This window comes from Macrobrachium nipponense, chromosome 46, assembly GCF_015104395.2.
Source record: "Macrobrachium nipponense isolate FS-2020 chromosome 46, ASM1510439v2, whole genome shotgun sequence".
Taxonomy (NCBI): Eukaryota; Metazoa; Arthropoda; class Malacostraca; order Decapoda; family Palaemonidae; genus Macrobrachium; species Macrobrachium nipponense.
The window spans coordinates 44,306,334-44,323,330 of NC_061106.1; the positions used below are offsets into that span (position 1 = coordinate 44,306,334).

Below are 16,997 nucleotides of genomic sequence, written 5' to 3' on the forward strand. Positions count from 1 at the left end.
GATAAAGGTCAATTTACTGTCTTTTATTTACGCTTCTATTTTCATCACCAAGTGGCTGGTACTGTGGGGTTCAGTGTTTAGTACCAGTCACTTTGAGGATGAAAATAAAAATATAAACAAATGACTGTAAATTTCTCTTTATCTCTGTAAATATCTCAAAGCATTTCACATTTTCTTTATTGTAAAGTAATAAAACTATACATATTGATATGCAAACAATATCTTCGTTCAAACATCTCCTTTACATTTACCCTAAAAATAAACTAGAATTTCCCAATAGGCTACTGTTGCTACTGCTCTTGTGAAAAGCAGATGAAGAGGTTATATTTTACTCTAAATTGATATCCAATTTGGACTTGAAAATATAATTTTCCCATGTTTTAATATGTGCTTTTAACATTGTTGATGTTCCTTTCTTTAGCAAATGACCTAACCAATCACATCCAACCTAACCTAATCTAAGTTATCTGGTGCTTACTTAGTGCATGGTATTAATTTGAAAACGCCCCATAAACGTACCGTAATCTGAATGAGAACAATGAGTGGGATTAATTTCTATATTTCCCTCTGTTGTCCCCAGAATTGTTGAATGTAAGGGTGGAGTTCGTTATCGCTAAAAGTATGCATTTGCTAATGAAACTAATCTTAAAAATATAAAAGCACATATTAATGTAAAGGAAAATGACACCTAGGCAGTAGGTGACGGGTCATTTAGATAACAACTCAGTGCTCTGAGGGGGAAAGCAGTAACACTTGGAGGTTGCTGATATGGGTCTTGGCCAAAAATTCCGGGATAAATTGAAAAGCTACTGAACCCAACCCAACCCCTTGCATGTTTGTCATAATCCTGACCATGGAGCTCTCCAACTCTTTACAAGGAAGCCTAGGTCAGAAGAAAACCTGTTTCCAAATTCAGTTCCCTATAAGATGATTGATGCAGGGGCTCAAATGGAGCTTGAGTGAGACTACTCAGTACCAGAATAACGTCCCATGTAGGAGGTTTGAGTTCCTTAGGTGAACAAGAGTGTTCAAAGCTCTTCAACAACATACAGAAGCTAAAATGTGAAAATCATGGTAGCGATTCTTTTCTTTTGGTCTAAGCAGCTATTCCCAACCTTTACTGGGGTACTAGGTAAACAAATTTACCAAACGAGCTCATTTTATTTCTGGCAGCTTCTGGCAAAAATTGTAAGCAGCAGTTTTTTATTTATTTATTTTTTTTTTTTTCCTTAGTATACTAAGAAATACTATTTAAGCTTTTTGGTAAAATGTTTTTCATGGTCATTAGCAGAAAAACATGAGAAAATTTTGTGTCTTCCAGATGCAGAGAATATTGTTAATCAGTGTCTTCCAAGAAAACAAAATCAACAGTATTCAAGACAGTTAGAAGACTTTGAGACTGGGCCCCCTTCTTTGAGTGTACCTCATTATGAAGATGATCCTTATTGGTAAGTAGGTGACCAAAATTTGAAAACAAAAACTGTTTGTACATACATTATGTGTATCCTCTTATTTTACAAATTCTTTCATCTTCAAAAATTTCTAATCAGTCCACGTTTGTAATCCATTACAAAATCAAGACAAAACTGCCCAATTCGTAATACAAACCCATTAATCAGAAGATAGCAAAATGGATTTAAAAGGAAACTACTCTAGCAAATATGCTTAGCCAACCTTTGGATCCTTTGCCAAGTTCTTCTAAAAGAGAGAGAGAGAGGTAGGGAAGCCACTGCGAATAAGTATCACATCTTGTAAAAGTACATTGACTGAATGTGCTGCAGTTACCTTTGTATCACATACAAAATAAAAATTATATTTTTTTATATACATTTTACATGTAAAAGCGTAAAAACTTATCAATTAGTACTTCAAAAATTAATCTCAAGTGAGCGATGGTTGAGATATCATTAGTTTTACTTCTCTTAATTTGTATTTTTCACAAGATTAAGTTTAAGAAGCAATAGAATGTGAATAAATGTAAAAAAAAAAAAATTTTTTTTTAAAGCCATAAAGTGTATCAGACAAACATTTCTATTTAGTGTTACTATAATTTCATGAGTGAAATATTTTGCATTCCAGGACTAGTAACCGAGACCAAGAGAGTGCAAGAGAAATTCCAGGGGACATGAATTACCATTCTTTTTCAAACAATAAAAGGGGAGCTCCTGCTGGAAGGGGAAAGAAGCTTAAGAAACCAGAGCCTCCTCTTGTGTTGTCTGGGATTCCTCGGTTAGATCACTCGTTTGTTATGGCCAAGAAGAATGATGAAGTTCAAAACAAAGATGGCATCTTATCTGATCAGGACAAGACTTCCAGCTGTTCCCCTGAACCTTTTGAGAAATCAAAAATTAAATTATCTCGGAACAATGCTTTCCGAAGTTTTCCACCATGTAGCAGTAAAGACCTGTCGTCCCCTGAAGAAAAACAAATGTTTAATGACAGAAAACTTACAACCACAATAGTAGAAGATCAGAACACTGAAGCCAGTACAAGTGACAATTGTGACTCTAAACGGGATTTGGAATTAAACCAGCAGTCATGCAGTCCCTCTCAGGGTGGTAAAGATCAAAGTCTATGTGACCTAGAAAGGAAAAAAAATGAAGAAAGACGAGCTGATCCAACTTCTGAAATACCCTTAAAGGATCCAATAGAATTAGAAAAAGAAACCAAAAAATATTATGAAGAGCTCTTAGGTGTAAAGGATACTGATGATGAAATTTCTTCTGATAATAATGCCCCTGAAAATGCTTCCATATCTGCTTCTCAGGTGGCAAGTATCACTAAGAAGTTTGACTCCTTAGAGACAGAAAAAGCTAAAGAGGAGGAACAGCAGAAAGAGATCCAGACTGCATGGTCCATATTACACCAATATTGGGAATTTGTCAGGGAAAACCCATACGACTTCAATGGGTGGACCTATCTCTTGACACACGTAGAAAATATGGTAAGAATCTTTGTCCTCTTGATTTTGTAGCATGCTCAGTAAGTCACTTAGGGGAAGCTAGGAAAGTGAGGTAAATAACCTTGTTACAAGGAGTGCATTGGATAACCACAAATATGTGTGGGTGAGAGGTGTCTCACTGTCAGTCCACTCTGTTTAGTGATAGGGCTTGCTCAGAAGATTTGTCCATTAATACGAGTTGAAAGATGAACCAGGGTCAATTTAAACAAATTTGTTAGCTGGGTTGGAAGTGACTTTAAGAAATGACTAAAAGTAAAAGGTGGTAAGCAATAGCACTGGATTCTCAATATATTCTAGACCCTTAGTGCCATGTATGGTACTGTATTGCATATGGTTTTAATCAGTACCTTTGCACAGTGCCCCAGTGGAGGAAAAGAAGTATGAATGCAATATGAATAGCATATACAGTGTTGGTGACGAATAACATTTTGAACACTGCCTTGTTGATCCTTGTATTTACTTGAAAATTATAGACTTTAATCCTGCTAGTTTTTTATTATGAGTGAATCCGCGTTTCTTTTTTTATTAAAAGATTAAAAGATGCTGTTAGTTAATGTGAAAAATACTACTTTGTTTACATTCGTTATCTTGATATTTATATACCCCAATTTTTGCAGGATAATCTAGAAGCTGCACGCTCAGCCTTCGAAGGTTTTCTTCCTTTGTACCCATATTGTTTTGCATACTGGAAAAAGCTGAGTGATATGGAGGTGAAACATAAGGAGCTTGAAAGGTAAGGTTCCAGGAATTTAGTTATTTTATTTTCTACAAATTTGTCAACATTTTCTTATGAGTTTCAGTAATTTCCTACTCATTGTTTTCCAAAATTTAGTACTAACTCTGTTTTGATTTCGAAATCTAGCTTGGTAAGTATGTGTAGTACTCATATGCATTACAAACCTATTTTTTGTAATTATCTACATTGCACTCGTCAAAGGCAGTAGGCCTAGAATTAAAATGTCTTTTGCATAAAAAAATGCAGTACGTACATATATATATTTTTTTTCAATCGCAAAAAATGAAATACGTACGTATTTATCAATATTCTCTGTTGAAAATTAGGTGATGAAGTGATGAGCAAGAAATAATCCATGGTTATATTCATTACTTTAGTAAAAGGTAGGGTATGACAAAATATAATTGCTCTTTACTGTTGTGTATTTCATGTCGGTCATTACTTGTGGTTTGGGATTAGCATAGAGTTCCAGTTTCTAACTTTTAGAAAGTCACGAAAGGAATTATTAACTTTTTATCGCTTTATACTGAAATAGAATTGGAAACTGTGGCTAATTAGGAATTGGAAATTTTTCATTTAGTTCGTAGCCTATTCTGGTGTATTATATCTCATCCTGATAGAATTTGAAACCAAATTCAAGTATTACGTGATTTCTTATAAGTATGACTATGAATAGGAGCAGTTAAAGGGGTAAAATGGTGGGATGGTTGTAGGAGCACTTTTCTGTGGTGTGACATGTTTGTAGTAAATTGATATGTTCTGCGTGGTATTTAATTTGATTTCAGATAAAGGTATTTAAAAATGCATTTTCATTTTCCAGGTCTTTAGGTGTGTTGTTGATGGGAACACAGTGTATACCTCTGTGCACTGACCTTTGGATGCCATTGCTGGATAGGTACATTTCATACGCAAAGAAGAAAGAGCTTTCACCAGATAATGTTAGGCAGTGAGTAATAGCTTTGTGGAAAGATATTTGTTTCCAGTGTACATATTGTATCATTGCTATCCATTTCTTTTAAATCTTCAAATGAAATATATAACTAAAATTAAGATAGAATCCGTAATTTGTACTTTATGTTCATGTATACAGTAAACTCATATCTCCTTGAAGATGCAGTTTAAATGTTTGCTGAATCTTTACTGGATTATTGGTTCATGTATATATGGGTTTTCTATTTTCTAGGCTGTATGAATATGGTTTGCTGAAAATTGGACATGCATGGCACAGCTCCTGTTTTTGGGAAGGTAGCATCAGCTATGAACTTCACAATGGAAACTTAGTTGGGGTTATGTCTCTCTACAAGCGTCTCCTTGCAACACCTACAAAGTTGTACAATAAAACACTGGGACCAGTAAGTAGGTTCATCCTTTTGATAACTTACTTTGTTCATGCAACTTACCTGTCAGATATATATATAGCTGATAATTTCCGACACCGACAGAATTTAAAACTTACGACACACGGTAGTGGGGAGTCAGGTGGTTAGTACCCATTCCCGCCGCTGGGAGGCGGGTATCAGGAATCATTCCCATTTTCTATTCATAATTTTTCTGTCGCCGGTGTGTGAACATCTGTTTACAGCACCTCCGTCTGGATTTGGAAACTTATTGCTACTTGAGTATCCCTTTTGTTCTTTTTTGGATTAATTGATTGGATCGGTGGCTAGGCACACGTTATTAGTGGATTGATTTGATTTTGGTTTGGATTTTTCTTGGAATAATTAGTCAGGGTCTAGTACAGCTAGCGCTAGGTTCTGCTTAGAACTGATTTGTAGAGGTAGGCCTATGAAAGCTTCAGTAGACCACATACGGTATGTAAGAGTTGCAGGGAGCATGAATGTTGTGTATGAAAGCCGTTGCAAGGGAGTGCGAAAGACTAACAGATTCTGAGTGGAAGGCGTATGAGACCTATCTTAGGAAACTTGAAAGGATAGGTTAAGGAGGTCTTCCTCCAGGAGTGTTTCAGGCGTTCAAGATATTAATGTTTCTCCTGTTAACCCTCCTTCTGGTTAATGCTCCTAACCCTGTAGTTTGCCTCCGGGCCCTGAAACAGTGTCGTAGAGAGTAATACTTATCCTTAATATTGGAGTCGATTCGTAATCTAGAATCAAAAGTGTTGGCTCTTGAGAGCAAAAGTGACGTGCAAAAGTGCAGTGATACCCCTTGTTAGTGGAGGGTGCGTCAGATCGGCCTCGTTTCGCCTCTAGGCCTGGACCTCTGCTTGACTCCCAGGACCTGGGGAGGGAGCATGTCGAAAGCCGAAGGAGGGTTACAAGGAACCCCCACCGATCTGACGTGCCTTCGGCAGTTACTGATGAAAATCCCCAGACTGCCAGGGAGCGTGCGCGTGCACGCCTCTCAAGGAGTGTTTTTTCGTCATCGGAGGCTTCATCCCCACGTAAAGGGTGGAGTTCTCAAGGTGCTTCACGTCCGCTGAAAAGGACGGCGCGTAATGTTGACGCTTCACGTCCTAGTTCGCCGCTTTTGCGATCTTCGCCTGACAGTGCGTTCGCTGCTTTTCCGCCGCAGAAAAGGCGTAGAGAGTCTTCGGACTTGGATTCAGTTAGTTAGTCGTGTGAGCGATACGGTCGCTCCCAGAGCTCGGGGAAGAGGCCGCTACCTGGGAGGAGGAGGGGGGGGGGGCGTCCCCTCGCCGCTCTCCTGCTCACAGGATCAGTCCCTCCCCAGAGCAGGAAGATTCGCCTAACAAGAGAATGATTCAGTCACTGCAGCAGCAACTTCAGGACGCTCTTGCTGCTAGAGAGGCTCTTCCGCGTCGTAGGAAGGATGAGAAGCTTCCTGTGAAGAAGTCAAGACCCGCTCTTTCTCCTCGCTCGCCTCTCTCTTCGTTCGAGTCTCCCTCTAGAGTTCGTTCTGCTCCCCAGCAGCTCTCTAGAGGAGGTGAGAAGTTCGCTTCTCGCTCTCAGGATGATATATCTCCCGCTCGCAAGTCTTCGCATGTTCGCAAGCGAGTGATCGACGCTGAGCGCGCTGTGCAAGTGGAGCGCGCTTCAGGTGCCGCCAGAAGCGCACCTGTTGGTGGATAAACGTGCACCAGTGAGCGGCAGCCGCTCGCTGACGGACGCTCGGCGCGCACCAGTGGAAGCCAAGCGTGCACTAGTGGACGCTCGGTGCGTGCCAGTTGGACGCCCAAAACGTGTGTTGGTAGAAGTCGAGCGCGCACCTGTCGGCGCCAAACGTGCGGATTCGGACGCCAAGCGCACGCTGGTAGACACCAGTCCCCTCACCGATGCAAGTTCAGGTGGATGAAGGAACCCTTCATGGTCGTCAGTTTTCTTCAGAGTTTCCTCCTACTTCTCCAGTTTCTGAGGAAGGAGTTAGCGACGATTTAGTAGAAGCAGAGGAAGAACAACAAACAACTACGGTCTCATCGGACTATAAAGTTTGATGCGTCTGCTACAGTCGGAGTTCGGAGAAACTTTTCAACCGGAAGCCCCTCGTACTCCTCCTCAATTTTCTTCTTTTAAGGCAACGAAGGCATCGGGGTTCATTAAAATGAAGAAGTCGCTTTCCACGAAGCAAGCGTTCCGGAAAGTCAATGAATGGATGGAGAAGAGGAAAGCGTCAGGAAAGTCCTCTTTAGCTTTACCGCCTTCAAGACTCTGCGGTAAAGGAGGCATGTGGTACGAGACAGGAGAGGACATAGGCGTTAAACTACCAGCCTCTGCTCAAGGTGACTTTGGAGGCATCGTAGACGCCTCCAGAAGAGCCCTTCTGTCTTCATCAAAAGTCACGTGGACCCATAACGAGTTCGACTTTCACCTAAAAGGCCTCTTCAGGACTCTAGAGGTCTTCAACTTTCTTGACTGGTGTCTTGGAGTTTTAGATGCAAGGTCAAGGAGTTCTGATACTATTAGTCTGGGGGAGCTGTCCAGCGTACTTTCTTGTATGGACAAGGCCGTCAGGGATGGTTCTGAGGAGTTGGCTACGCGCTTTAGCTCGGGGATTCTTAAGAAGAGAGCGCTCTTTTGTAACTTCACGGCCAAATCCGTCTCTCCAACGCAAAAGGCGGACTTGCTCTTCGCTCCTTTCTCAGACCATCTCTTTCCCCAGGCTATGGTTAAGGACATAGCTTCAAGCCTTGCAGGAAAACGGCAACGCGCAAGATCTTCTGGCTCAGTCTTCTAGAAGGCCAGCAGCTGCTTCATCTTCTGGAGCTTCGTTTGCCAAGAAATCGAAGCCCTTTCGTGCTGGACTTTCCTCGAAAGCAGCCTCCCGAGGAAGAGGCTCTTCCAGAGGAAAAAACCCCTGCTCCGTCTAAGAGTAGGAAGTGAGTCGGAAGTCCTTCAGACGCCGGTAGGAGCCAGGCTTCTTCGATTCGCGAGAGCCTGGGAAGAGAGAGATGCCGACCCTTGGTCGCTGGATGTCGTGAGGAAAGGGTACAGGATCCCGTTCTTGAAGTCGCCCCCAAGCTATCCTCAACACCAAAGGATTTGTCCCCTCTTATCGAGGAGAGAAGCAGAAAGTGGCTTTTGCGATCTGCTGGAACAAATGATCGAGAAGCAAGCGGTAGAACAGGTCTTCGACCTGGAATCACCAGGGTTTTACAACCGCCTGTTCCTGGTGCCGAAACATTCGGGGGGGTGGCGACCCGTCCTCGATGTCAGCAGTCTAAACCTCTTTGATGAGAAAGAAGAAATTCAAGATGGAGACGACTCAATCGGTGCTGTCAGCTTTGAGACCGGGGGATTGGATGGTCTACTGGACCTCCAAGATGCGTATTTTCACGTCCCCATCCATCCCCAATCAAGGAAATACCTGCGATTTGTCCTGAAGGGGAAGGTATTCCAATTCAGGGCACTTTGCTTCGGTCTGACCACAGCGCCGATGGTTTTCACCATTCTAATGAAGAACGTGGCAAGGCTGCTTCATTTGGAGAATATACGGATCTCTCTCTACCTAGACGGACTGGTTATTCGAGCCTCATCGCGCGAACGGTGTCTGGAGGACCTGCACACGACCATGACGTTAGCAAAGTCCCTGGGGCTTCTGGTAAACCTCGAAAAGTCGCATTTGACGCCGTCTCAATCTTTAGTCTATCTGGGGATTCAGATGGACTCAGTGGCTTTTCGGGCTTTTCCGTCCCAGGGGCGACAACTTCAATGCTTGGAGAAAGTGGCGACCTTTCTGGGGAAGGAAACATGCTCGGTGAGGGAATGGATGAGTTTGCTGGGGACCATTTCCTCACTGGAGAAGTTTGTTTCTCTGGGAAGGCTCCACCTCAGACCTCTTCAATTCTTCCTAGCCAACACTGGAAGAACAAGCAAGATCTGGAGGCGATCTTGTGCTTAACAAGAGAGGTGAAGGATCACCTAAGTTGGTGGTCAGATCCTCGGAAGCTCGCAGAAGGGCTCTCCCTCAAACTTCGGAACCCCGACCTAGTGTTGTTTTCCGACGCGTCGTCCACGGGTTGGGGAGCAACACTAGGAGGGAAAGAAGTGTCGGGAACTGGATGAGAGGGGAACAGGTGTCCTGACACATCAATCTGAAAGAGTTGTCAGCCATTTATCTGGCTCTCAGCTTTTTCCAGGAAGAAGTATCCGGCAAAGTCGTTCAGATCAATGCGGACAACACCACAGCGCTGGCATACCTAAGAAATCAAGGGGAACTCACTCGCCTTCTCTGTTTGCCATCGCAAAGGAACTCCTGTTGTGGGCAAAAGCGCAAGAAGTCACGATCCTGACAAGGTTCGTGTCAGGAGTACAGAATGTTCGGGCGGACCTTCTCAGTCGACGAGGACAGCTGTTGCCGACAGAGTGGACCCTTCATCAAGAGGTTTGCCAGTCGCTGTGGAACCTGTGGGGCTGTCCACAGTGGATGTCTTCGCAACGTCCAGGACGAGAAGACTTCAACTCTATTGCTCCCCAGTTCGGACCCGGGAGCAGTCGCAGTAGACGCCCATACTTTGGAGTTGGTCGGGCCTAGACATATACGCTTTTCCCCCGCTCAAGATCCTCGGGGAAGTGATGAGGAAGTTTGCGGCATCGGAAGGAGCGAGGATGACTCTCATCGCCCCCTTCTGGCCGGCAGCCGACTGGTTCACAGAGGTGATGTCTTCCTGGTAGGACTTTCCGAGGACTCTACCCTTAAGGAAAAGATCTACTCAGACAGCCCCACTTCGAGAGGTACCACAAAAAACCTCCCCGCTCTGAGTCTGACTGCGTTCAGACTATCAAGAAGTTGGCCAGAGCGAGGGGTTTTTCAAGACCTGTGGCGAAGGCGATTGCCACGGCAAGGAGGCCCTCCTCGATCGCTATGTACCAATCGAAGTGGGCCGTCTTCAGATCCTGGTGCAGGAAGAAGGGCATTTCCTCCACCACAACCTCTGTGAGCCAGATAGCTGACTTCCTTCTTCATCTGAGAGAAGAAGTGAAGTTGGCTGTTCCAACTATTAAAGGCTACAGGAGCGTGCTTTTTCTGTAGTCTTTAGACACAGAGGACTCGATTTGTCTAATAATAGGGACATTCACGATCTCATTAGATCGTTCGAAACTAAGAAGGTAGTCCAGCCTAAAGTACCTCGTGGAACTTGGATGTGGTACTCAAATATTTGATGTCGAGTAACTTCGAAACCGCTTCATTCAGTTTCTATCAGGAATCTGACGAAGAAAACGATCTTCCTAACCGCTCTGGCGACGGCGAAGAGGGTTAGCGAAATTCAGGCCATTAGCAAGCATATCGGCTTTTCAGGAAAGTATCGGTGTGTTCTTTAAGTCCCATGGTCTTCTTAGCAAAGAACGAGAATCCTTCCAACCCGTGGCCGAGGTCCTTCGAAATCAAAGGGTTGGCAGATATAGTGGGGAACGAACGTGAGAGATTCCTGTGTCCTGTCAGGGCTCTAAAGTTCTATCTGCAGAGAACTAAAGCTTGCAGAGTTCATCGGACAATTTGTGGTGTTCAGTGAGGAAACCTGATCTTCCTATGTCGAAAAACGCACTGGCGTTCTCATCAGGAATACGATTCAAGAAGCGCATAATAAGTGTAGTGACAGTGATTTAAAGCTTCTGAAAGTAAAAGCTCACGAAGTGAGAGCTATTGCTACTTCGGTAGCCTTTCACAAAAATAGGCTCTCAAAGATATTTTGAATGCCACATTTTGGAGAAGCAATTCGGTGTTCGCTTCACACTACCTGCGGGAGGTGAAAGTGACATACGAAAATTGCTTCTCCCTCGGACCATACATTGCTGCAGACACTGTTTTGTGGGGGCAGGAGGTAACACTCATCCTATCCTTAGGGATTAGGGGGTTTTTTAATTTGTGTTTATGGTTGTGGGGTGACCGCCTGGGGCGGGTCTCCCTTCCATTAGCTTAGTTAAGTGGGATACCTTTGGTAAACTAAGCCAGGTGGTGGTAAGGAATTTTGTCTCGTTGCCCTCATTACTATGGTCCATGGTCTAGTCACGTCGTGGTCTCGCCCCCTGTTGACAGATCATCTGGAGTTGCACCAGCTATATAGGTCTCTACCTCGCTGGCCAACTCTAGTAGCACAAGCAGACTACGTGGCAGTAATCACGAAGCCAGCTATGCTAAACAGGTAAGGAATCAAGATATCAATTCATCTGCACATATGTGTTTCCTAAATCCTCTATTCTGTCTCTCCCACCACAAAGGGTGGGATTCAGCTATATATATATCTGACAGGTAAGTTGCATGAACAAAATGATATTGTAATGATACAATTAGTTTGTTCATACTTACCTGGCAGATATATATAATTAAGTACCGCCCACTCCCCTCAGGAGACAGTGGAAATAAAAATTATGAATAGAAAATGGGAATGATTCCTGATACCCGCCTCCAGCGGCGGGAATGGGTACTAACCACCTGACTCCCACTACGTGTGTCGTAAGTTTTAAATTCTGTCGGTGTCGGAAATTATCAGCTATATATATATCTGCCAGGTAAGTATGAACAAACTTAATTGTATCATTACAATATCATATTTAAGGGACACTGACTGCCAAATTTCAAAGAATTATTCATGAATTTACACTGAAAATTAAATATGTTATTGTAAATGTTATCACTACTGTAATTACACTACTATTAAAATTGTTGAAAGGTTACCAAACAATTAAGGTCGCTGTGAATGCAGCCACGTAACTCTATGTTTATTTTGTTTGCTGGCCTTTCAGAGTTAATAGTTGATTTCATTGATATGGAATTATTAATTGAATAGGCTATTTATTATGAAGATATGGTAATAATATATAAGGTGAAAATAGTTATATTACCTTTATCACATCAATTTATATCATAATGTGGATCTTTTCATGTATGTCAGAACCCCAGCCCGAGAAGTGCCTGTATTAGGCTCAGAGGTCTGGATAAACTAATCCTTTATAATGATAATAACATGTATGTTGATGGTTATCACACCTAGGCTGAGGCTTAGCCTACCAACAAACATCGCTTAGGGCAAGAAAAAAAAACAATACTTCACCTATCTACTACTTAATTTTTCCAGATTAGGTAAAATATTTAATATGTTCCTTTGATCTTGTCATTTTCAGCTTTCTTGCTTTGGTTAGAGACCACCATCCATGTAATTTACTGTCACCTGAAGATTATGAAGCCCTTCGCAAGCAGACATGTGAGGAGCTTAAGATTAAATATACTCCAACACGCTATTTACCTTCAAAGTCGGTGAAAAAGGTTTGCTTTTTTGTCAGTTTGTTTCTGCATGGTTTTGTATGTTGTAGTTTGTTCATGAATTACTCTGTTAGACTTCTCTCCTTTCCAAGCAGCTGTATGAAGTTTTTCCTTGAAACCATCTTCCATGTTTCCAGCAACGAAACTTACAGGTTTTGACTGAGTTTCTTCGCAAGGTTACTGTATATCAGAGTTATTTTTCAAGGTTACTGTACATTGTATCCTTTTGAAATTAATGAATTTTTAAAATTATTGATTATTACATGATGTAAATGATTATTATATCAGGAGAGTTTGCATATTACATGGTGTTTGGGAAGAAAATGTTTTGGGTATCCCTCCCTATTCTCAAGTACCCGATATGTTGTGCCACTTTTAGTTTATTCACTAGCTATTTGTCATTAAATTTACCATACTACATGTTGGCATCAGGCTTACCTTTTTACCTGATAAAACTAGTGAGGGCCAGTAGGATGGCATTCAAAATTAAACAAGGAAGTGAACAATTAGCATTCAAATTTCTTCATCATTGAAGGTTAGAGTTTACCTAGGCATTCTGCCAAGGTAGTCTGTTTTTTCATATCTTCAGGTTGAATTTATTTTAATTGTATACCAGTTTTATTAATATAAATGTGTAATAATGTAGGCCATCAGTGACCTGTGTGTTTAATTTATAATTGTTCATATATGAAACAAACCTTCGGTCTTAACATTAGGATTTACTAGCGCCAAGCTGGAAACCGGTAGAATTAAATTAAACTTGTGCGATCCAGGGACTATTGGCATTTATACCAGGTCACGGGGCATGTATACCCAGAATGCCCTCGGCGTCGTGTGACCGACCCACCAGTTATCTTTCTACCGCCTTTAAGATAGGACGTGTTCTCTGTCTATCTGTTAAAACCGGTTTTAGTTCGCTTGTTTTTTATCCATTTCAATTTCATTTTTCTTATTAATTCTCTTTTTCTGAGTGTGCTCAGTGTGGTGTGAGCTGTAAGAGTGTGCAAGTGGAGAGATGGAGTGTTTTGCATCGCCGTCGGGATCTTCTTCCATTTAGAAGACGAGACAAAGGAAATGCCCTGGAGTCAGTGGCTTTCCTTGTTCATGATTCCTAACTTCGGTGTCGACGGATCCTCATCCAACGTGTAGTATGTGCAGGGAAAATGTATGTACAATTACTAATCCTTGTTCTGTTTGTCGTGGTTGGTCGGTGGAACAGTGGAGGAAGTTTTATGACAAAAGCCAGTACAAAAGAAAGGAGTCGACGCCATCTTTGGGTGACCAAGCGTCGTCGGCTTCTTTTGTATCAGCAATACACCAGACTGCTCCATATGTTTCGCCACCGGCCTTTGATTTGTCCCATACCCCTTCAGTTTTTCCTAGTGGATCGTTTTCGGAAATGCCAGGAGGGGTTTGGGGTAATTTGATGCATAGTATTTATGCTCCTTTGTTCCCAGCAGCAAGGGGGTTAGCATTGCCATCTTTGTTCCAGGTGCGGCTCCCGATTCGAACAGGATGGAGGGTACGTGGGCGGCGCTAAGCCTTCCAGGCGTACCAACCGTGAAGGGGTTTGCGTGCGCATTATATGGCATCATGGTTCCAGCAGAATCCGGAAGCGCTGAATATTCCTCATCCCCTGGGTTGCACTTTAAGGGAATAATGTCGCAGCTACGCCAACAACTTCTTTGGTTACAATGATGCAGAACGTTGGGGGTGGTGCTTGCAATTGCGGATGCCAGCAGCAGCAGCCCAATCTCTACCTACAAGATTGGTGACGTCACAACCGACGTCACACACCGACATAACAGACGTGATGACGTCACAGCCGACTGATTCTCAGTCTTCTTTGCTGCCTCCGGACTCAAATACGCCTGTCTTCTATGGTAAAGCACTCGAGAGGTTGGAAGTCAATGGCATTCGAGTTTGTGCCAGAATTCGTGGCCAAGACTCAAAACCCATCAGTAGTGGGATGGCAGGTTTGACTTTTTCCATACCTTCTCTGGCAATTTTGTACAAGTAACTTACCAGCAGATATATACTTAGCTATAGACTCGGTCGTCCCGACAGAATTTCAAAACTCGCGGCACACGCCGGACAGGTAGTCAGGTGATCCACCATTCCCGCCGCTGGGCGGGGTGGCGGGGTCTGGAACTATTCCCGTTTTCTAAGCCATAATTTCTCTGTCGGTTGAACGGACAACACCTATTGTTCGTTCCTCCATCTTGGATTTCAACTCGTTTGCCGGAGAATTTGGATTGGTTTTTTTTGGTGACGTATTCTGTTTTTTCTCTGGCTTGGCATACGCTTATTGTGGACTGTTTTTCGACTTGGTTTTGACTACTCTTTCACGATGTCTGACGCTAAGGCTTCACCTATGTTTTAGAGTTTGCAGTAGGGAAGAATGTAAGGTTAGGCTGCCTAATCGCATTGGATCCGCATAGTATTTGCGCTAAATGCAGGGAGAATGAATGTTCTTTTATTAACACCTGTGTGGAATGCGAGAAACCTTACGGAGCTTGATGGAAGGAATTATCATCATATGTTAGGAAGCTTGAGAGAGATAGAGTGAGAAAGGCTTCAGCTAGGTCATCTAGTAGATCTTGCTCATTAGAACAAGAAATTAACTCTCCATCTAACAATTTTCCCTTAAGCCTCAGCTGCTTCTCCCTGTTCTGAATCCAAAGATTCTTCGTCAGAGAGGAAAATGTAAAAGCTTCTATTAAGAAACTTCAAAGCTCAGCTACGAGCTCTAACCAAGGTAAGAGTGGTGATAGTGATTGTGCAGTGTCCCCAGTGCAGTGGAGGGGGCGTCTGACCGGTCCTCATTGCTCCTAGGCCTAGACCTCTTCCAAACTCCCAGGACCAGGGAGGAGGAATGTCGAAAGCCGCAGGGAGGATGCAGAACATCCCCAACGGTCAGGCGTCCCTTCGGCAGATCCTGTTGTTAAGTCCAGGCTGCCTTGGATTGCCGCAGAAAAGGCGTCCTAAAGGAGTGTTTTTCGGCCTCAGACTCTTCTCTCCTAACGAGGATGGAGTTCGGCCTCCCGTTCGCGCCCTTTGAAGAGAGCCGGAAGGCGCCTAAAGGAGACGCGGCTGACTCCAGCCCAGAGCGTTTCCCGAGGATGGCCTTCGGGACTAAGAAGACTAGACTAGAGGAGCCTGCTCTTCAGGATCGACCAAGAAGTTTTGGTTAATCTGCAAGAGCAGTTAGCTTCGCTCGTAGGCTCTTTTGCGAAGGACTCTACAAGGAGGAAGGATGTCTCGCTCCCGGTTAAGAGTTCGCTAAGCGTCCTTCTTCGTATAGGTGAGAGAACTCTCACGATCTCCAGGGCGTTTATCGCCTTCGTCGAGAGACTCGTCTGACAGGAGTTGTTTCTCCTGAGAGAAGAGCCCTTTCGCCCTATAGGCTGTCTTCCCCGAAGCGCCCCCTCTTAATCGCAGCGAATCGAGCAGAAGTCTCGATCATGGTTTAGGTGCAAGGAACCGAAAACCGATTTAGGTATCAGGATCCCTTGGGTCTTCAGGACCAGGAACCAGACAGGCGCAAAGAGGCAGCAAGACGCAAGAAAAAGGGCGTCAATAAGAGCCTCTTAGGGACGTCAGGATTCGGCTAGAAGGCAGGAATCAGGGACGCTATGAGCCAGGACGCCATGAGTCAGGGCGCATGAGTCCAGGGCGCCATGAGTCAGGGCGCCATGAGTCAGGGCGCCATGAGTCAGGGCGGAGTCGGGCGCCAGGAGGTCAGGTCGTCGGGAGTCAGGGCGCAGGAGTTAGGACGCCAGAGTACGTTAGGCGTCAAGTGTTAGGGCGCCAAGAGCCTGTTAAGCAGCAGGATTCAGGACGTGAGGATCTTTTCAAGCGCCCTGAATCAGGACGCCAGGAGCCTAGCAAGCGCCACGAACCCAACGAACATAGACAAGAGTCTAGTAGGCACAAGAGTGTTGCCGACAGACAGGAGCCTCACTCCTCGTATAGGAGTGCTAATGTTCCGCGCTCCCTTCTGGGAAAAGGAGTTTCTTCTCCCGGGAAGAGCCAGATCACTCCAAAAACGATCTCCTTCTGTAGATCAGTTGGACCAGGTATCGGAAAGACGAAGAGCCTGTAGATGTAGCAGTTTCGGACTACAAGAGACTTTCTCTTTTGCTGCTAAAGGAGTTCGGAGACTCCCTTCATCCTGCGGACCCTCTTCACCAGGATCGTTGATGTCCAGCATAAAGCTCTCAAATCGTCTTCCTTCGTTAAGATGCGCCCCGCTCTTTGTATGAAAAAGGCATTAAAAACTTTTTCAGAGTGGTTGGACTTCCAGAAGGGAAGCGGGCAAGACAGTTTTTTCCTGCCCTCCTTCCAAATTAACAGGCAAACCAGGAAGGTGGTACGAGACCAAAGAGCCGATGGGGTTAGGTCTGCCTTCTTCCGCGGATGAATGCGGATTTTGCTTCCTTAGTGGACTCTGCTAGGAGGAAGTCGTTGCTGTCTGCTAAGGCGACTTGGGGCATGTGTGAGCTGGACCACCTTCTAAAGGGCTCTTTAAAACCCTAGAAGTCTTCAACTTTATGGACTGGGCATTAGGAGCTTTAGCAAAGAGATCGCAGGACACGGACTTGTTTCCATGGAGGAACTTTCGAG

The 16,997-nt window shown here is 43.9% G+C and overlaps 1 protein-coding gene and 1 pseudogene across 1 annotated transcript in view; both read left to right on the forward strand.

Annotated features, from left to right (window-relative positions):
* Positions 1–16,997, forward strand: part of LOC135214713 (pre-mRNA-processing factor 39-like) — a 99,598-nt pseudogene that overhangs the window by 43,147 nt on the left and 39,454 nt on the right.
* LOC135214532 (pre-mRNA-processing factor 39-like) overlaps positions 1–16,997 on the forward strand; it is a 57,573-nt gene that overhangs the window by 12,431 nt on the left and 28,145 nt on the right. Inside the window, 7 exon segments of the mRNA XM_064248906.1 lie at positions 1,234–1,448; positions 2,080–2,944; positions 3,580–3,695; positions 4,519–4,644; positions 4,882–5,035; positions 5,037–5,050; positions 12,233–12,374. Coding sequence (XP_064104976.1) covers positions 1,234–1,448; positions 2,080–2,944; positions 3,580–3,695; positions 4,519–4,644; positions 4,882–5,035; positions 5,037–5,050; positions 12,233–12,374 — 1,632 coding nt within the window.